Genomic DNA, 21,450 nt, shown 5'->3' with positions numbered 1-21,450 from the left:
CGTGTGTCCCTGTGTCCCCCGTCCGCGTGTCCTGGTGTCCCTGTGTCCCTGTGTCCCCGTGTCCCTGTGTCCCCCTGTCCATGTGTCCCCGTGTCCCTGTGTCCCATGTCCGTGTGTCCCTGTGTCCCCCTGTCCTGTGTCCCCCTGTCCCTGTGTCCCCCATCCCTGTGACCCCTGTCCCTGTGTGTCCCCGTGTCTGTGTGTGCCCCTGTCCCTGTGTCCCCCTGTCCCCTGTCCCTGTGTTCCCTGTCCCTGTGTCTCCCTGTCCCTGTGTCCCCATCTGCATGTCCCCATCCGTGTATCCCCTGTCCCCGTGTCCCCGTGTCTGTGTGTCCCCCTGTCCTTGTGTCCCCGTCCGTGTGTCCCCATCCGTGTATCTCCCTGTCCCTGTGTCCCCCTGTCCCTGTGTCCCCCATCCCTGTGACCCCTGTCCCTGTGTCCTCCTGTCTGTGTGTCCACTGTCCCTGTGTCCCCCTGTCCCTGTGTCCCCCATCCCTGTGACCCCTGTCCCTGGGTCCTCCTGTCTGTGTGTCCACTGTCCCTGTGTCCCCATGTCCCTGTGTCCCCCTGTCCATGTGTCCCCTGCCTGTGTGTCCCCCTGTCCTTGTGTTCCCCTGTCCCTGTGTTCCTGTGTCCCCTGTCCCTGTGTCCCCCTGTCTGTGTGTCCACTGTCCCTGTGTCCCCCTGTCCCTGTGTCCCCTGTCCGTGTGTCCCGGTGTCCCCCTGAGGTGACACGCCCCCAAACACCCCCACCACCCTCCCCGAGTCTCGGCGGGGTGGGGTGGCGTGGTGACACCCGTGTCCCCAAGGACCCCTCTGCACCCCCAGGCTGCCTCCACAGCCGCGACAAACCGGGAGGACAAACCCCTGCCACCAGCACCCCCCGGGGCCACCCTGCTGTCACCCTGCTGTCACCCTGCTGTCACCGTGGCGGGGTCGGGTCGGGAGCCACCCCGGGACAGCGGGAGCGGCGCTGGGGACAACGGGTGCCACGCTGTCACCTCCCTCAGGCCCTCCTGACATAGGGACACATGGACAGAGGGACAAATGGAGATAGGGACACACAGGGGGACACAGGGATGGGGACACAGAGGGGGACACAGGACAGGGGGACACACAGGGGGACACAGGGATGGGGACACAGAGGGGGACACAGGACAGGGGGACACAGGGATGGGGGACACACAGGGGGACACAGGACAGGGGGACACAGGGATGCAGGGACAGGGGGACACATGGACACAGGGAGACACGGACAGGGGGACACAGGGACAGGGGGACACATGGACGTAGGGACACATGGACAGAGGGACAAATGGAGATAGGGACACACAGACAGGGGGACACAGAGATGGGGACACACAGGGGGACACAGGACAGAGGGACACAGGGATGGGGACACAGGACAGGGGGACACAGGGATGGGGACACAGAACAGGGGGACACAGGGGTGGGGACACAGGACAGGGGGACACAGGGATGGGGACACAGAACAGGGGGACACAGGGGTGGGGACACAGGACAGGGGGACACAGGGATGGGGACACACAGGGGGACACATGACAGGGACACAGGGATGCAGGGACAGGGGGACACACGGACAGGGGACACATGGACAGGGGACACACGGACAGGGGGACACAGGGATGCAGGGACAGGGGGACACAGGACAGGGGGACACATGGAGAGTGCTGGGGAGGGGTCCCCAAGCCCGGGCCGGGGGGACAGGGAGGGGACAGTCCCCGGGGTTGTCCCCGCAGGCCCAGGCGGGAAAGGTCAGGCGGCGGTGGCGGGGGCAGATTCCAGAGCAGGAATGCGCGCGCGCCTGGACGCGCTCCAGAAACGCGTTTGGCACAGGAGTGTCCCAAAAACACGGACAAACAGCAGCCCCCGGCACGCTGCGGCCACACCGCGGCCTGGGGGACAGACGGACAGGACACAGGGACAGGACAGACGGACAGGAGACACGGACAGGACACATGGACAGGACAGATGGACAGGGGACACACAGACAGGGGACACGGACAGGACACACAGACAGGGGACACACGGACAGGGGACACACGGACAGGACACACGGACAGGGGACACACAGACAGGGGACACAGGGATACAGGGGACACAGGGAGAGGGGACACATGGACAGGACACACAGACAGGGGACACAGGGACAGGGGACACAGGGAGAGGAGACACATGGACAAGGGACACACGGACAGGGGGACACACGGACAGGACAGATGGACAGAGGACACACGGACAGGGGACACACGGACAGGGGGACACAGGGACAGGGGACACAGGGACAGGGGACACATGGACATGGGGGACACAGGGACAGGGGGACACACAGATGGGGACACACGGACAGGGGGACACACGGACAGGGGATACAGGGACAGGGGGACACACGGCCCTGGAGAAAGACGGACAGGGGGACATCCGGCCCTTGGGACACACGGCCTGGGGGACGCGCAGACAGAGGGACACAGACAGAAGGACACGCAGACAGAGGGACAGACAGAGGGACACACGGCCCTGCTCCCACCCCGCCCCGAGCGCGGTGACATCGCCGGGATGCAGCCGGTGGTGACAATGCCACCAGCTGTGGCCCTGGGGCCCTGCCAGCCGCGCCATGGCCGGCCCTGGCACCCGGCGAGGATAACGTCACCCTCCGGGCAGGGACAGGGACAGGGACAGGGACAGGGATGGGGACAAGGACAGGGATGGGGATGGGGACGGGGACAGGGAGACAGGGACAGGGACAGGGACAGGGACAGGGACAGGGACAGGGACAGGGACAGGGACAGGGATGGGGAGACAGGGACAGGGACAGGGACAGGGACAGGGACAGGGACAGGGACGGGGATGGGGACAAGGACAGGGATGGGGACGGGGACAGGGGACAGGGACGGGGACAGAGACAGGGAGACAGAGACAGGGCCAGGGCCAGGGCCAGGGCCAGGCACAGGGACAGGGACAGGGACAGGGACAGGTACAGGGACAGGGACAGGGAGACAGGGAGACAGAGACAGGGACAGGGACAGGGACAGGGACAGGGACAGGGACAGGGACAGGGACAGGGACAGGGACAGGGATGGGGACAGGGACAGGGCCAGGGATGGGGCCAGGGATGGGAACAGGGACAGGAACAGAGACAGGGACAGGGACAGGGACAGGGACAGGGACAGGGACAGGGACAGGGAGGTGCCAGCGCTGCCACCACCGCGGTGACACCGCCGCCCTCCTCCGGCCGCGCTCCTCCCGCACGGATCCCCGCTAATCCCCCTCCCCACCCGCCGAGGCCCAGCGGAGATTAGGGTCAGAAAAAGGAGGTTTTGCTGGGATTGTGGAGCAGGGAAAGCCCTGCTGAGACAAAAACCCATTTCCAGCCCTTTTTATGGCAAAACTGCTGCCGGCTCTCACCTGAGACGGGGAATGGGGTCGGGGGTCACACACGCCCTCCCTGGGGGTGCTTTGGGGGGGCTGCAGCCCCAAAAAGAGCTGAGATCGATGCTCCCCTGCAGGCAGCGCCCACCCAAAGCCCCCCGGGCAGGGCGGGGACGCCCCCTGACCTGGGAGAGGGGCGGTGAGGGGACAGCAGAACGGGGACAGGGACAGGTGACATCGCCGGGAGCAGCCGGGCATCCCTGCTGGCCGTGGCCCAGCCGCTGGGATTAGGGATCGGCGAGAGAAAGCATTTTAATTCTCTTTAACTCGAGCCAGGGCTGAGGAGCTTTGCGGCTCAGAGGGGATTTTAGGAGGGGGGGTTTGCTGGCACCCAGGCAGCTCCAGAGCCCCCCAGGATGTTCCAGAGACCCCCAAGATGTTCCAGTGAACCCCGGGATGCTCCAGTGACCCCCGGGATGCTCTAGTGACCCCTGGGGATGCTCCAGAGCCCCTCGGGATCCTCCAGCACCCCCTGGGATGCTTCAGAGCCCCCCGGGATGCTCCAGAGACCCCCGGGATGTTCCAGCGACCCCCAGGATCCTCCAGAGCTCCCCTGGGTGCTCCAGAGACCCCCGGGATCCTCCAGAGACCCCCTGGATGCTCCAGAGCCCCCCTGGGATCCTCCAGTGACCCCCTGGGTGATCCAGAGCCCCCCGGGATGCTCCAGAGACCCCTGGGTGCTCTAGAGCACCCCTGGATGCTCCAGAGACCCCCGGGATGCTCCAGAGCCCCCCTGAGTGCTTCAGAGACCCCCTGGATGCTCCAGAGACCCCCGGGATCCTTCAGAGACCCCCTGGATCCTCCAGAGCCCCCCAGAGTGCTTCAGAGACCCCCGGGATGCTCCAGAGCCCCCCGGGATGCTCCAGAGCCCCCCTGGGTGCTCCAGAGCCCCCCTGGGTGCTCCAGAGACCCCCGGGATGCTCCAGAGCCCCCCTGGGTGCTCCAGTGGCCCCCGGGATGCTCCAGCTCCCCCCGGGATCCTCCAGAGCCCCCTTGGATGCTCCAGAGGCCCCTTGCATGCCCCCACCCCAATCCCACGCAGCTGGATCCCGCTGGGAAATGGGGGGAAAAGGAGGAAAAAGGAGGGGAAAAGGAGGGAAAAACACCTCGGTGATGGAGAGAAACCCCCCAGGCGCCTCCCTGTGCCTGCCCCGCCCAGACAGGATCCCTCAGGGTGGGTGAGGGATCCATCGTTCCCCCCCTGGGGAGGGTGGGAGTGCTTCCCTTCCCTTCCTAACACCGAGTTTTATCCTCCCACCGTCTCCTCCCCAGCCCACACCGGCTCCTGTCCCCAAACCGAGCTCCCTCCCGGCGCTGTCACCCCGGAATCCATCCCTGGATCCGCAGGGATCTCATTCCTGACACATCCCAAAGCTCCAGCTGGGACAGGGGATCCCTGCTGCCACACCCAGAGAAATTCGGGAATGTGACCCGAGGGCCTCGTTCCCTTTCCCGGTGCCCACCTGGCTCTGTCCCCACCGCTGCTGGCAGAATTCCTGGGCTGGAATTTTTGGGTTGTCCCCTGGGACAGCCCTGCAGGTGCCACCAGCTGATGTCAGCACGCTGAGGTGACAGCGAGGGCACGGATCCCCCGCGGCTCCCTCCCGGCCCTCCCGAATCCCACGGGAGCACCTTTGGGTGCTGGGGACAGGGGACAGACCCACAGGGCTGGGGACAGGGGACAGGGGACAGGGCTGGGGACAGGGCTGGGGACAGGGGACAGGGGACAGACCCACAGGGCTGGGGACAGGGGACAGGGGACAGGGGACAGGGGACAGACCCACAGGGCTGGGGACAGGGGACAGGGGACAGGGGACAGACTCGCAGGGCTGGGGACAGGGGACAGACCCACAGGGCTGGGGACAGGGGACAGGGGACAGACCCACAGGGCTGGGGACAGGGGACAGGGGACACGAGACAGACCCACAGGGCTGGGGACAGGGGACAGACCCACAGGGCTGGGGACAGGGGACAGATCTGCAGGGCTGGGGACAGGGGACAGGGGACAGACCCACAGGGCTGGGGACAGGGGACAGGGGACAGACCCGCAGGGCTGGGGACAGGGGACAGACCCGCAGGGCTGGGGACAGGGGACAGGGGACAGGGCTGGGGACAGGGGACAGGGGACACGAGACAGACCCACAGGGCCGTGGGACAGGGGACAGACCCACAGGGCTGGGGACAGGGGACAGGGGACAGACCCACAGGGCTGGGGACAGGGGACAGACCCACAGGGCCGTGGGACAGGGGACAGACCCACAGGGCTGGGGACAGGGGACAGACCCACAGGGCTGGGGACAGGGGACAGATCTGCAGGGCTGGGGACAGGGGACAGGGGACAGGGCTGGGGACAGGGGACAGGGGACACGAGACAGACCCACAGGGCTGTGGGACAGGGGACAGACCCACAGGGCTGGGGACAGGGGACAGGGGACAGACCTCTGGGTGCTGGGGACAGGGGACAGACCCACAGGGCTGGGGACAGGGGACAAACCCACAGGGCCGTGGGACACTCAAACCCTCCCAGGGCCACATCTTGGCACAGCCAGGGGCGGTTTTGGGGACACCGAGTCCCCTCAAGGCAGCCCCAAATGTTCTCTGCCCATTCCCACACACTGCTGGGTCTCTCATCTTCTTCTTTTTGCATTAAAAATCCCAAATCCTCAATTTCCAGAATTCCAGCACCACATCCCAGCTCTCCCAGCTCCTCTCATCCCTCCCAGACTGTCCCCAGTGCCACCAGGGAGAGCAGCCCCGAGGCAGGGACAAGGTTGGGGACACCCCAGAGCCACAACCACGGAGCCTGGAGGAGTTTTTATCTCCCAACCCATGAAGGCCATGCTGGGGCTGCCTTCATCCCCAGCTCCTCCTCCTCCTCCTCACCCCGTCCTAAAACCCGGCGTTATCAGCAGCAGGCCCTAGAAAAGTAACAGGATTCCGTTTCCTGTTTTTCCCGTGCAAACCCTCAAATAGAAGCTGCCCTCATTAGCGCCGCTTTTTGGGTCTCTGGGTTGTTTTTTTCGGTTTTTTTCGGTTTTTTTTTTTTCTGAACAATGAGCCATTTCCTCCCCGGCAGCTCCGGGAGAGGCACCTTGCACTCCGCTCCCGCTCCTCCGCGGCGGGAGGAGGAAAACCCGACCCGGAGAGGTCGGGGGGAGGCTGCGGCTCCTCCCCGATGGAGGATGGGGGGGTCTGGGGTGGGGACAGCACCCGTGAACCCCCCCAAACGCACGAGGGACACCCTTGGGGTGACACCTGAGGGAGCACCAAATGCCACAGCCCTCGGTGGGTGGTGACAAAAAGGAGCCAAAAGGGGTCCTGAGCTCCCCACAGGCTTTGGGGACAAAACTTTGGGGACATGACTTTGGGGACACGACTTTGGGGACACGGCTTTGGGGACACAAAGCCCCCGGGATTAAGAGGAGCAGCCCAACATTTTTCCGCAGCCCACACGTGGCCGAACATCCAGCCCGTGTCCCCTCCCCGGCCAGGGGACATCGGTGTCCTGCCACTGGTGCCACACCAGTCACCGCCAGCCCCGCCGGGGGACCACGCTGTGCCCTGAAAAGCGCTGGCACCGTGACCCGGCCCCCGCCCCGGCCCGGCACAGAAAAGAGCCACTATGTGCCACAATGGCCCGATTGTCCCCCGGAGCCACCGGGCTCTGTCCCACCCGCCCAGGCGCTGCCCCACGCGCTCGGCACCGTCAAGGGAGGCTCTGTTGGCCTCCGGGGATGGCGGGGGGGACACGGTCACCGTGGGCACCCCCAGTGTGCGGTGACAGGTCGGGGGGTGCCACCGGAGGGGTGATGGGGACCTGGGTGGTGGCTGAAGGGGACACGGGCCTGGGGAGCAGGGTTATGGCAGGAAGAGGTTTCCTACCCTGGGATGGCTCCTGGAATCCCAAATCCTTCCTGCCGCACTCAGGAAAGGGATTCCAGTGGGTCCCATCCTGGGGCGAGAGCAGGGCCATCACCATGGTCACCAGGGCCAGTCCCATGGTCACCAGGGCCCCATGGTCACCAGGGCCATCCCCACGGTCACCAGGGCCATCCCCATGGTCACCAGGGCCAGTCCCATGGTCACCAGGGCCATCCCCACGGTCACCAGGGCCATCCCCATGGCCACCAGGGCCAGTCCCATGGTCACCAGGGCCATCCTCACGGTCACCAGGGCCAGCCTGATAGTCACCATCCCCACGGTCACCAGGGCCAGTCCCATAGTCACCAGGGCCATCCCCATGGCCACCAGTGCCATCCCCATGGTCACCAGGGCCAGTCCCATGGTCACCAGGGCCAGTCCTACAGTCACCAGAGCCATCCCCATGGTCACCAGGGCCATCCCAATGGCCACCAGAGCCATCCCGATGGCCACCAAGTCCCATCCCCAAGGCCATCAAGTCCCATCCGCGTGGCCACCAGGCTCAATCCCCATGGCCACCAGAGCCATCCCAATGGCCACCAGAGCCATCCCCATGGTCACCAAGTCCCATCCCAATGGTCACCAGGGCCATCCCCAAGGCCAAGTCCCATCCCCAAGGCCACCAGGCCCATCCCCAAGGCCACCAGGCCCATCCCCAAGGCCACCAGAGCCATCCCCCATGGCCACCAAGTCCCATCCCCAAGGCCACCAAGTCCCATCCCCAAAGCCACCAGGCCCATCCCCACGGTCACCGCTCCCTCCTTTCGGTCCCTTCCCCACAGCTCATCCCCTCTTCCCCAAGGCCAGCCCAGCTCCAGCTTCACCCCCCAAAAACGGGGGCCAACCCCACACCCCGACACCCCAAACCCTCCCCTCTGCCAGGCCCGGCGACACCGAACCCGCCAGGAATGCGCCCGGTCCCCGGCGCGGCCGCGGCGGCACCGCGCTGCCGGACCCGCCGAGGTGTGCCCGGGCTGGCAATTAGGGAGGAATTAATGAACTCCTAATGAATTCCTGGGGAGAAGCCGCCACGGAGAAAGGAGGAGACCGCTCCAGGTGCTCCAGGCAGGAGGTCGGTGGCGCGTTTGAAGCAGCCGGCTTGGGGCATCCTGAGCTGGGAGGGTTTGGGGAGAGCTGGGGGGATTTTGGGGAGAGCTGGGGGGATTTGGGGAGAGCTGGGGGGATTTGGGGAGAGCTGGGTGGGATTTGGGGAGAGCTGGGAGTATTTGGGGAGAGCTGGGGGGATTTGGGGAGAGCTGGGGGGATTTGGGGAGAGCTGGGGGGATTTTGGGAAAGCAGGGTGGGTTTTGGGGAGAGCTGGGAGGATTTTGGGAGAGCTGGGGGGATTTGGGGAGAGCTGGGGGGATTTTGGGAGAGCTGGATGGGATTTGGGGAGAGCTGGGGGGATTTGGGGAGAGCTGGATGGGATTTGGGGAGAGCTGGGGGGATTTTAGGAAAGCAGGGTGGGTTTGGAGAGCCAGGTGGGTTTTGGGGAGAGCTGGGTGGGATTTGGGGAGAGCTGGGGGGATTTTGGGGAGAGCTGGGGGGATTTTGGGAAAGCTGGGGGGATTTTGGGAAAGCAGGGGGGATTTTGGGAAAGCAGGGTGGGTTTGGAGAGCCAGGTGGGTTTTGGGGAGAGCTGGGGGGATTTTGGGAGAGTCAGGCAGGTTTTGGGAGATCCAGGTGAATTTTGGGGAAGCCGTGCTGGTTTTGGGAGAGCAGACTGGGTTTTGGGACAGCCAGGTGAATTTTGGGAGAGCCAGGTGAATTTTGGGAGATCCAGGCAGGTTTTAGGAGAGCCGTGCCAGTTTTGGGAGATCCAGGTGAATTTTGGAAGATCCAGGTGAATTTTGGAAGAGCTCTGCCAGTTTTGGCAGAGCCGTGCCGGTTTTGGGAGCACCAGGCAGGTTTTGGGAGAGCCGTGCCGGTTCTGGGAGCGCGCCGTGGCCCAGCTGGCACAGCCGGCCCCGCCGCTGGCGGGCTGGAGGCAGCCAGGTCGATATTTTCCAACTTGAGAGCTTAAAATAGGTCATCTATCTCCATTCCTTTTTAAATCAGGTCTTGCTGCCTTGCCGAGGACCAACTTGGTTTATTAATGGGACGGCACCGACTTGAAACCTAATCCTGTTTTTTTCCCTTTTAATGAGAATAAAAGGCCATCCCGGGGCTCGGCAGCTTCCCAACCCCCGGGGGTTTTCTCCCAGTGAGTGACTCCACGTGAACTGGGGAGAGGCTCCAAATCCCAGTTTGGAGCTGGTTCCACACTCAGCATCACCCCCCAAGCAACCCCCAGGCCAAAAATCGCCGAACCCGCGGTGCCCGAGCCCCAATAACGCCCGGCCCGGCAGCTCAGCCCGGCTGCCACCCCTGGGGGAGGTTTAGGGTGACAAATCACCCCCTGCCCGCGGTGCCAGGGTGACACGGGACAGGCCAAGGTTAAAGCACAGGGGGCAGGGCCTGGCTGTCACAGCCCCAGTGTGACAGGGGACCCCGGGGTGGCACAGGGGGACCCTGGTGTGGCACCGTGCCCCAGCCCGGTGTGACAGGGGGACCCTGGGGTGGTGACAGGGGCACCAGGGGTGGCACCATGCCCCAGCCCGGTGTGACAGGGGGATCAGGGGTGGCACCGTGTCCCAGCCCGGTGTGACAGGGGCACCCCGGGGTGGCACCGTGCCCCAGCCTGGTGTGACAGGGGGACCCCAGGGTGGTGACAGGGGGACCAGGGGTGGCACCATGCCCCAGCCCGGTGTGACAGGGGCACCCCAGGGTGGCACCGTGCCCCAGCCTGGTGTGACAGGGGCACCCCAGGTTGGCACCGTGCCCCAGCCCGGTGTGACAGGGGGACCCCAGGGTGGTGACAGGGGGACCAGGGGTGGCACTGTGCCCCAGCCCGGTGTGACAGGGGCACCCCGGGGTGGCACCGTGCCCCAGCCCGGTGTGACAGGGGGACCCTGGGGTGGCACAGGGGGACCCCGGGGTGGCACCGTGCCCCAGCCCGGTGTGACAGGGGCACCCCAGGGTGGCACAGAGGGACCCCGGGTGGCACCGTGCCCTGGCCCGGTGTGACAGGGGGATCAGGGGTGGCACAGGGGGACCCTGGGGTGGTGACAGGGGCACCAGGGGTGGCACCGTGCCCCAGCCCGGTGTGACAGGGGGATCAGGGGTGGCACCGTGCCCCAGCCCGGTGTGACAGGGGCACCCCAGGGTGGCACAGGGGGACCCCGGGGTGGCACCGTGCCCCAGCCTGGTGTGACAGGGGGATCAGGGGTGGCACAGGGGGACCCCGGGTGGCACCGTGTCCTGTCCCGTTGTGACAGGGGGATCAGGGGTGGCACAGGGGGACCCCGAGGTGGCACCATGCCCCGGCCCACTGTGACAGGGACACCCCAGGGTGGCACAGGGGCACCCCAGGGTGGCACCGTGCCCCAGCCCCGTGCCAGGTTTCGCGCTGGCGGGGCGGGATTGCGGCAGCCCCGAGCACAGGCTTTTCCTGTCTTTCAAGTTCAGGGTTCAGAGGGAAAGGAGGGAGGAAAAAAAATTAAAAAAAAAAAAAAAAAAGGCGGCGTTAAGGTTAAGAAACCAAATTTTTTGAGCAGAGAGAGAAAAAGGGGTCTGGGGGCACGAGGGGGTGAGGAAAGGAGGTGCTGGCAGAGGGGTTGGGGACAGCGTGGGGACAGTGTCCCTGCCACGCAGCCCTGGGGCTGGAAGGATTTCTGCTGGCGCAGCACTAAAACCTCCCGGGAGGATGGCAAAGAGCCTGGGTCCCCACATGTGGCGGGTAAAGAACCCCTGCAAAGTCACCCCAAAACATCCAGAACCCCAAATTTCCTGGCACCCCAAATTTCCCGGCGCTCCAAATCATCCAGGGCTCCAAATCATCCAGCACCCCAAATTTCCCAAAACCCCAAATCTTCTAGCACCCCAAATTTCCCTGCGCCCCAGATCATCCAGCACCCTAAATCATCCAGCAAACCAAATTTCCCAAAACCCCAAATCATCCAGCACCCCAAATTTCCCTGCGCCCCAGATCTTCTAGCACCCCAAATTTCCCTGCGCCCCAGATCATCCAGCACCCTAAATCATCCAGCACCCCAAATTTCCCAGCGCCCCAAATCTCCCAGCACCCCAAATAATCCAGCACCTCTAATCCCTCGCACCCTAAATCGCCCAGCACCCCAAATCATCCAGAACCCCAAATTTCCCAGCACCCCAAATTTCCCGGCGCCCCAAATCATTCAGTGCCCCAAATTTCCCAGCGCCCCAAATCCCCCGGTGCCCCAAATCTTCTAGCACCCCAAATCTTCTAGCACCCCAAATCCCCCGACACCCCAAATCCCCCGGCGCCCCAAACCAGCGGCTCAATCCCTGGCGCAGCTACCGCACCCCCAGAAGGGCCCATTTCACCCCAAAACGCGGCAGCAGAGCCGATTTTAGGGTTCACACACGCGCACCCCATCCCCAACCCCGAGCGCTGAGCGGTGCGGAGCCAGCAGGGAGGCAGCCGAGGAGGAGCCATGATTAATGCTCATCCATTTCGCACACCCCAATTAATCCTTTGAGGCCGGTTATTACCCCCACGGCCGAGGGAAGCCGAGTTCAAAAAAAAAATACAAAAAAAAAAACCAGGAACAGAGGAACAGAGGCCAAATTGAGCTCCGGGGCGAGGACGCGCGTCCGAGCGAGGGGTCCCCACCGCCGCCAGACCCCTGCCCCGCTTCCCTCATCCCCACTCCAAAGGTTTGGCCGGGATTTGGCACAAAACGAGCAGGAAATGTGGATTTAGCCAGGGCTGGGCTGGCCTTCCTTGGCAGCGCCGGGAGATGGGAATCGCCCTCCGGTGCGGCGGCGCCGGTGCCCACCCGCGGGTGGGCGAATCCCGGGGGGCTGCTCGGAGCTGAGGGGGTGGATTTGAATTCCTGGGGGTCCTGGGGGGCTCTGGGGGGGCTCTGGGGGGGTTTGTGCCTGCCTGGAGCCGGGGCTGGCGGGGATGGATCCGCCGGAGCCGCACGGAGCCAGCGCGGCCGGGATTTTGGGGAGGAAGTGCGGGGGTCCAGCCCGCGGGGTCTCGTCCCGGGAAGGGGCAGCGCCTTCCCGGGGGCTCCCCCGCATCCCCGGGGCCGGATCCAGCCCCTCCGCCCTGCCACGACGCCGCTGTGGCTGGGGACAGGCCACCAACGCCTGTGGCGTGGCGAGGGCGGCTGGGCAGCCCCCGGTGCCGCAGCCCAGCCCCGAGGAACCGGCTCGGTACCGGTCCCGGTCCCGGTCCTGTCCCCCGAGGGGCATCACTCATCTCGGCGCCATCCCAGCACTCCCAGTCCCGGCCCCAGGCTCTCCCAGTACCTCCCAGTTCCCCCAGTTCCTATTCCCACCAAACCTACAGCTCGCTCCGTTTCCTTCCAGACCCTCTTTCCCCTCCCCAGTCCACCCAGTATCCCCCAGTCCCTCCCAGACCCTCTTTCCGCGAGCCGCGAACGGGAACCGGCACCTCCCCAGTCCGCCCAGTCCCCCCAGCGCCGCTCCCAGTCCCCACTCCCGCGTCCCCGGTGTCGCCGGTGTCGCCGGTGTCGCTCACCGCGGGGGCGGACGGCGGGATCCCGACCAGGCAGAAGGCGATCCCATTCATCGGGGCGCGGCGGGCCCGGCCCGGCCCGGCTCCGCACGGCTCGGTTCGGCACGGCCCCGCACGGCGCGATCGCGGCGGGTTCGGCCCGGCCCGGCCCGGCACGGCGCGGTCCGGCTGAGCTCGGCTCGGGCACGGCTCGGCTCGGCTCGGCTCGGCTCGGCTCGGCTCGGGCACGGCTCGGCTCGGGCTGGGCCGGCCCCGGCCCCGGTGGCGGCTCCGCCTCCTCCGGGCGCCCGCGGCGGCGGGCGGGGCGCGGGGCGGTTCGGTACGGCCCGCCCGGCGGGAGGGACCGGGACAGCAGAACCGGAACCGGGACGGGAACGGGCACCGGCACCGGGACAGCGGAACCGGAACCGGCACCGAGACAGCAGAACCGGCACCGGGACAGCAGAACCGGCACCGGCACCGAGACAGCAGAACCGGCACCGAGACAGCAGAACCGGCACCGGGACAGTGGAACCGGAACCGGGACAGCAGAACCGGCACCGGAACCGGGGTGGGAACGGGCACCGGCACCGGGACAGGGGAACCGGCGCCGGGACAGCAGAACCAGCACCGGGACAGCAGAACCAGCACCGGGACAGCGGAACCAGAACCGGGAGGGGAACGGGAACCGGCACCGGGACAGCGGAACCGGAACCGGGACAGCAGAACCAGAACCGGCACCGGGACAGCGGAACCGGCACCGGGACAGCGGAACCGGTACCGGCACCGGCACCGGGGTGGGAACGGGAACCGGCACCGGGACAGCGGAACCGGCACCGGGACAGGAGAACCAGAACTGGCACCAGCACCGGGGTGGCGGGGTGGGAACGGGAACCGGCGCCAGGACAGCAGAACCAGAATTGGCACCGGGACAGCAGAACCAGCACCGAGCTGGCACCGGGATGGGGACCAGAGCAGGGACACCGGGATGGGCAAAGGATCCAAGGAACAGGACCAGGCAAGGGACAGGGACAGGGACAGGGACAGGGACAGGGACAGGGACAGGGACAGGGACAGGGATGGGGACAGGGACAGGGACAGGGACAGGGATGGGGACAGGGACAGGGACAGGGACAGGGACAGGGACAGGGACAGGGATGGGACAGGGACAGGGACAGGGACAGGGACAGGGACAGGGACAGGGACAGGGACAGGGACAGGACACTCAGGGATGGGCACAAAACATTTCCAGGGACCAAGAGCAGGCAAGGGACACCCAGAAACCAGGCCTGGCATGGACTGGGGACATCCAGGGATGAGGATGGGGACAGGGATGTGTCACCCAGGGATAGGCAGGGGACACGCAGGGATGAGGATGGGGACAGGGATGTGTCACCCAGGGAAGGGCAGGGGACACCCAGGGATGAGGATGGGGACAGGGTTGTGTCACCCAGGGATAGGCAGGGGACACGCAGGGATGAGGATGGGGACAGGGATGTGTCACCCAGGGAGGGACAGGGGACACGTAGGACAGGACCAGCCAGGACAGAGGGACAGGGACCATGAGGTGGCAGAGGGACACCAGGAGAGGCAGGACAGGGACAGCCGGACAGGCACCAGCAGGGTGAGACCAGGGCCGGGCACTGCTGGAAGGACAGACGGACAGGAAACGCCAGGACAGAGGGCCAGGAGTGACGGGGACTGGCACAGGCAGACGTGGGGACGGAAACAGCCGGGCTGGGGCGGACAGACGGACAAAGGGTGACACAGAGCCGCGGGAAAGGAAACAGCGAGGACGGGAAACAGCTGGACAGACGGACAGACCGAGCCTGGCCTGGCAGGCACAGGGATGGGGACAGCCAGCTTGGGGACAGCTGGGATGGGGACAGCCAGCAGGGCCTGGCTGGGACAGCATCCCAAACCCCTCGTGGAGAAGCTGCTGAGGAAATGAGTCCCACCCTCAAATTTCGGGGTGCAAAGAGCGCCCCGAAGGCTCTGCGGTGGCAGGAGGTGACCCCGATGCCACAGCACCAGCCCTGGGTCACCTGTGACACCAGCCCTGGGACACCGGTGCCACCAGCCCTGGGTCACCGGTGCCACCAGCCCTGGGACACCGGTGCCACCAGCCCTGGGTCACCGGTGCCACCAGCCCTGGGTCACCGGTGGCACCAGCCCTGGGACACCGGTGCCACCAGCCCTGGGTCACCTGTGCCACCAGCCCTGGGACACCGGTGCCACCAGCCCTGGGTCACCGGTGGCACAAGCCCTGGGTCACTGGTGCCATCAGCCCTGGGACACCGGTGCCACCAGCCCTGGGTCACCTGTGCCACCACTCCTTGGTCACTGGTGCCATCAGCCCTGGGACACCGGTGCCACCAGCCCTGGGTCACTGGTGCCATCAGCCCTGGGACACCGGTGGCACCAGCCCTGGGTCACCGGTGCCACCAGCCCTGGGTCACCTGTGCCACCAGCCCTGGGTCACCGGTGCCACCAGCCCTGGGTCACCTGTGCCACCAGCCCTGGGTCGCCTGTGGCGCCAGCCCTGGGTCACCTGTGCCACCAGCCCTGGGACACCTGTGCCACCAGCCCTGGGTCACCTGTGACACCAGCCCTGAGACACCGGTGCCACCAGCCCTGGGTCACCTGTGCCACCAGCCCTGGGTCACCGGTGGCGCCAGCCCTGGGTCACCAGTGGCACCAGCTGGCACAGCCAGGAGCCAGTACCGGCCCTGGGGTGGCACGGGGGACAATTTTGGGAGCCACGTGTGACAGGAAAGGAGGAGGAGGAGGTGTGGGAAACTGGGAGGAGTGACAGCCACAACCCCTGGGGACACGGGGGGGGACACAGAGGGGGACAGAGCCACCCCAGTGACAGGGCTGGGGACAGCAGGGCCCAGGGCAGGGCACGGCGGGGTCAGCTCCCATTATCCCACCCTGCGATGGCTCCTGTGCTGCCGACGGTGTCATTGTCCCCAAAAAAAGGGACAGATCTCCCCAAAAAAAGGGAACAACTCTCCCAGAGCACCCCGGGGCGCACAGGGAGTCCCGGGGGTTGGCAGCGTCCCAGTCCCGCAGCCGGGATGGTGCCAGGGTGCCACCTCTCAGGGTGTCCCCGTGTCACCGCCAGCCCCAGGCCACTCCCCGAGTCCCTCCTGAGGGCGTTTCTAGGCCCGCATCCCAGGTGGAATTCCCGGGAATGCCAGCCGGTGCCACCCTGCGATCCCGGGAATGCCAGCCGGTGTCACCCTGTGATCCCGGGAATGCCAGCCGGTGTCACCCTGAGATCCCGGGAATGCCACCCTGTGCCACCCTGCGATCCCGGGAATGCCAGCCGGTGTCACCCTGAGATCCCGGGAATGCCAGCCGGTGTCACCCTGTGATCCCGGGAATGCCAGCCCGTCCATCCCACATTCCCAGAAATTCCAGCCTGTCCCACCCACTATTCCCAGGAATGCCAGTCCATGCCACCCCACAATCCCAGGAATGCCAGCCTGTGCCACCCCACAACCTTGGGAATGCCAGCCCGTCCATCCTGCATTCCCAGAAATTCCTTCCCATGCCACCCCACATTCCTGGGAATGCCAGTCCATGCCATCCTTCATTCCCAGAGGATGCCAGCCCATCCCACCCCACATTCCCGGGAATTCTCTCCCGTCCCACCCCACATTCCCGGGAATTCTCTCCCATCCCACCCCGATTCCCGGGAACGCCAGCCTGTGACACCGCGGCTGCCAAGTGCGAGTTTCCCGTGACACCATCGGGAGAATCCCGATGTCAACAACGACTTCCTGCGACACCAGCAGCGCCAAAAACGCCCGGAACTGCCCGGGAGCACCGGGAATTGGGACAGGGACAGGGACAGGGACACACAGGGACACACAGGGACAGGGACAGGGACAGGGACAGGGACAGGGACAGGGACAGGGACAGGGACAAGGGTGGGACACTCAGGGACAGGGACAGGGACAGGGACGGGGACGGGGACGGGGATGGGGACGGGGACGGGGACGGGGACAGGGACAGGACACTCAGGGACAGGGACAGGGACAGGGATGGGACAGGGATGGGACAGGGACAGGGACAGGGACAGGGACAGGGACAGGGACAGGGACAGGGACAGGGACGGGGACAGGACACTCAGGGATGGACAGAAAACATTTCCAGGGACCAAGAGCAGGCAAGGGACACCCAGAAACCAGGCCTGGCATGGACTGGGGACACCCAGGGATGAGGCTGGGGACAGGGATGTGTCACCCAGGGATGGGCAGGGGACACCCAGGGATGAGGATGGGGACAGGGATGTGACACCCAGGGATGGACAGGGGACATCCAGGCATGACGATGGGGACAGGGTTGTGTCACCCAGGGAAGGGCAGGGGACACCCAGGGATGAGGATGGGGACAGAGATGTGGCACCCAGGGATGACGATGGGGACAGGGATGTGTCAGGCAGCTCCCGCTGGTGTCACTCCAGCTGGGATGGGCCGGGGACAGCCAGGAACAGGAGCAGGGAAGGGACATTCGGGGACAGGGAAACACCGGGGAGGGAACACAAAGGACACCCAGAAACCGAGGAGGGACAGGGTCACCCCGGGATGGGGACACCGCCACCCTGGTGCCACCCAGGGGTGGGCTGGAGGGGTTTCCCCCTCTGGAAATGTGGGTGCCAGCACTGAGGGGACCCACGGGGTCACCGCTGTCCCCTGGGCAGCAGGAGGGGACAAACAGCGGGATGTGAGTGACGGGATTTTCCTCTCATAGGGCACAGCCGGACACCCACGCCCCGCCAGGGGGTCCCCGTGTCACCAGACCCCGCGTGGGGACACCTCCCTGGGCCGTGCCAGGCGGGGTGTGCCAGCGGCTGCCCTCTGCCTGCCCGGCCACCCCAGCCCGCTCCCGCTGGCCACGCTCCAGAAGGACTTTCCAGGAAATGTCCCCTCCGGCCGGGTTTGGCACCGAGGGCCAGCAAAACCCAACCCAGTCCCTTCCCACAGGACAGGCCGTGGGAGAGCAGAGACCCCTCCAGCCGTGCCACCCCGCCTGTCCCCCAAGTGGCAGTGCCACTCCCGGGGGTCCCTCCTGCTGTGTCCCCCTCGTGGCAGCGGGTCCCTCCTGCTGTGTCCCCCACGAGGGGACAAGGCCACCACGCCCAGCCTGTGACCCCCCCCCCGACAGCCCCCGGCTGGTGACAGGAGCCAGCTGTGGATCCCGAGTCCCCTCCTGGTGTCCCCAGTGCCACCCAGGGAGGTGACACAACCTGAGCTGGCCCCTCACTCTGCAGAGACAGGGCCTGACCCTCAGGGACAAGGACACTGCGAGGGCTGAGCCCCATCCCGGGGTGACAGCTGAGGGGGGCTCCAGGAAATGTCCCCAACCCCCGGGCGTGTCCCCACAGGCCGTGGAAGAGCAGAGACCCCTCCAGCTGTGCCACCCGCTCCTGTCCCCCTCGTGGCAGTGCCACTCCCGGGGGTCCCTCCTGCTGTGTCCCCCTCGTGGCAGCAGGTCCCTCCTGCTGTGTCCCCCACGAGGGGACAAAGCCATCACGCTGGCCTGTGACCCCCCCCGACAGCCCCCGGCTGGTGACAGGAGCCAGCTGTGGATCCCAAGTCCCCTCCTGGTGTCCCCAGTGCCACCCAGGGAGGTGACACAACCTGAGCTGGCCCCTCACTCGGCAGAGACATTGCCTGACCCTCAGGGACAAGGACACTGCGAGGGCTGAGCCCCATCCCGGGGTGACAGCTGAGGGGGGCTCCAGGAAATGTCCCCAATCCCCGGGCGTGTCCCCACAGGCTGTGGAAGAGCAGAGACCCCTCCAGCTGTGCCACCCACTCCTGTCCCCCTCGTGGCAGTGCCATTCCCGGGGGTCCCTCCTGCTGTGTCCCCCTCGTGGCAGCAGGTCCCTCCTGCTGTGTCCCCCACGAGGGGACAAGGCCACCACGCCCAGCCTATGACCCCCCCCGACAGCCCCCGGCTGGTGACAGGAGCCAGCTGTGGATCCCGAGTCCCCTCCTGGTGTCCCCAGTGCCACCTGGGGAGGTGACACCACCTGAGCTGGCCCCTCACTCGGCAGAGACAGGGCCTGACCCTCAGGGACAAGGACATGGCAGGGGCTGAGCCCCATCGTGGGGTGACAGCTGAGGAGCCCCCAACCCCCGGGCGTGTCCCCACAGGTGTCCCCAAGGCTCCGGTGCCACCACGCCTCGGCTTTTCCCTCCCTTCTCCGAGGAATTCCCGTTCTTTGTCTCCCCCAGCCCCACCCCGGCCCTGGCAGCACCCCGGGGTCCCCACGGCAGGGTGGCACCGCGGGGCACGCCTGGCACGGCTCCCCCACGCCCCATTTTTGCCCATCCAGCCGAAAATCGCCGCCCTGCCGCCCTGGGCAGGGGCGGATCCGCCGCTCCTCCATCCCAAATCCCAAAAAATCCCAAAAAATCCAAAAAAATCCCAAAAAATCCCAAATGCCGGCGGCGGCAGGAGCAGGGCTGGGGGAGCAGGAGCCCCCCGCCCGCTCCCTCCCTGCGGCGCCGCAGACAAAGGCGGCGAGCGGGGGGAGAGCCCGGCCTGGGAGCCGCGTTTGAACCAAATCCCGGGAATTAAACCCAAGAAAAGCAAAAGGGGACGCGGGGAGGAGGCGGCGGCGGCGGGAGGGGGGCAGCGGGGTCGGGGCGGCGCTGCCCGAGGCCGGAGAGCGACGGCGGGAGGGGGGCGTGGGTGCCCCGCGGGGGTGGGGTCCCTCGGGCGCCCCTCAGGCTGGGGTGCCTCAGGTGCTCCTCAAGGTGGGGTCCCTCAGGGTGGGGTCCCTCAGGCTGGGGTCCCTCTGGTGCCCCTTCAGGGTGGGGTCCCTCGGGTGCTCCCCCGTCTGGGGTCCCTCGGGTGCCCCGCTGGGGTGGGGTCCCTTGGGTGCCCCTCAGGGTGAGGTGGGGTCCCTCGGGTGCTCCCCCGTCTGGGGTCCCTCGGGTGCCCCGCTGGGGTCCCTCGGGTGCCCCTCAGGGTGGGGTCCCTCAGGGTGGGGTCCCCCGGGTGCCCCCGCTGGGGTGGGATCCCTTGGGTGCCCCCCACCCCCCCCGGCTCCCGTTCCCCGGCGGCGGCAGCAGCATTTTGAGGCCATTTGAAGCATTTTGAAGCATTTTGAAGCATTTTGAGGCCATTTGAAGCCATTTGAGGCCATTTTGAGCCGGCGGCGACACGAAAGGGTTACTGCGCCCACCCCTCCCTGCCGGGGCCGCGGGGATAAACAACGGCGGGGCCGGGGGGCTCGAGAGCGCCGGGAATACCGGGAGAGAGGCGGCGAAAAACCGGGATCAGCACCAGGAGCGGGATTTACACGCTCATCGCACATCGGGGAGGGGTCCCGCCGGGAATTTGGGGTGCCCCGGGCACCCATGGGTGCCGCTGCCCGGGAGGAGCGAGGGCAGCGCCGCCGGAGCCTCCCGGGCCGTGCCCGGAGCCTCCCGGGCCGTGCCATGCCAAACCCGGCCGCCTAAAAAATCCACCAAAATTCACGTTTCCAAAAAAAAAAAGGCGTCGCCGCCAATCAGGGCAGGCGTGCGGGCGGCTCGGGAGCTCCTCTGCATTGCAGCTGGATGTGCGGGGAGGGGGATTCTGCCAGCGCCCCCTCCTCACCGCCCCGGGGGGATGCTGCACCCCGCTTTGGCGGGGGTCAGGGGACATTTCCCGGGTGGGGGGATGGCGGGGGAGGTGACATCGCGGCGCTGTGACACCCCCGGGGCTCCCCCCGCCCAGGCCCTGCCCGGATTTTGCGGCACGCGGCCCCCAACGTGCGGCCGGGGCTCGGCGGGGACGTGTCGCGCCGGGAGCGGTGGCACCGAGCGGGGTCTCTGTGCTGTCCCCAGACCCTCGGGGGGCTCAGGGGGGTCCGGGGGGGCACCCACGAGGTGTCAAATCCAGGGCTGAGGCGGAGGGGTGGGGAAGGAGGAGGGGGAAGCACCGGAGGGGTGCGGGGAGGGAGCTGGACCCCACAGCTGGGGGGGAATGATGGGAAAAGGGGGTGACCCCCACCCCAGGGACTCTCCTGTCCACGCCGAGCCGGCACGGGGGGTCTGAGAGACCCCCCAGAATGGGAGACAGCCCAGCCCGGCCGGAGCGGGACGGGGGCTGGAGGGGTTGGCTGGTGAATAACGGGATGGGGAGACAGAGGAAAGGATTCCCCCCAAAAAAAACAAACCCCGAGGATTTTCCACAGCCCACGGCGGCTCCAGCAGAGGCAGAAATCATTTCCCGGAGCAGAAATGCCCTCCCCAGCCCGCGGGAAGCGGCGGCAGAGCGGGGAGGGGGTCCCGGCACACCTGGGCTGGGCGAGGCGCAGGGTGGGCGCTGGGGGGCTCCGGGGGGGCGATGCCGGGGGGCTCAGGTGATGCCGGTGGGGCAGCAGGTGGGCGGCGGGGAGGGGGCTGGGGGCGGTGGGGACCCGGCGGGGCGGAAAGCAGCAGGTGGGGGGCACAGCGGGGGCAGGCGGGGTCCCTCCGGCGGCACCCGGGGGTCCCCGGGGGTGTCGGAGCCCCGGAACGGCG

General features: G+C 66.7%; 2 protein-coding genes across 2 annotated transcripts in view; both read right to left on the bottom strand.

Moving 5' to 3' along the window:
- ARHGAP23 (Rho GTPase activating protein 23) overlaps positions 1-13,693 on the bottom strand; it is a 50,224-nt gene extending 36,531 nt beyond the window's left edge. Inside the window, exon 1 of the mRNA XM_063425197.1 lies at positions 12,944-13,693. Coding sequence (XP_063281267.1) covers positions 12,944-12,994 — 51 coding nt within the window. The 5' untranslated portion in view covers positions 12,995-13,693. The remainder of the gene's footprint in view (positions 1-12,943) is intronic.
- Positions 13,694-15,558: 1,865 nt separating this feature from the next.
- The window catches only part of LOC134565574 (basic salivary proline-rich protein 2-like), a 19,062-nt gene continuing 13,170 nt past the window's right edge, over positions 15,559-21,450 (bottom strand). The window contains exons 2-6 of the mRNA XM_063425194.1: positions 21,226-21,330; positions 20,775-20,901; positions 16,848-16,907; positions 16,612-16,740; positions 15,559-15,648 (exon numbers count right to left, since the gene is read on the bottom strand). Coding sequence (XP_063281264.1) covers positions 15,559-15,648; positions 16,612-16,740; positions 16,848-16,907; positions 20,775-20,901; positions 21,226-21,330 — 511 coding nt within the window. The remainder of the gene's footprint in view (positions 15,649-16,611; positions 16,741-16,847; positions 16,908-20,774; positions 20,902-21,225; positions 21,331-21,450) is intronic.

This window comes from Prinia subflava, unplaced genomic scaffold (assembly GCF_021018805.1).
Source record: "Prinia subflava isolate CZ2003 ecotype Zambia unplaced genomic scaffold, Cam_Psub_1.2 scaffold_58_NEW, whole genome shotgun sequence".
In the NCBI taxonomy this organism is placed as follows: Eukaryota; Metazoa; Chordata; class Aves; order Passeriformes; family Cisticolidae; genus Prinia; species Prinia subflava.
Note: the sequence above shows the minus strand (reverse complement) of the source record. Positions and strands in the feature narration are given on the sequence as shown.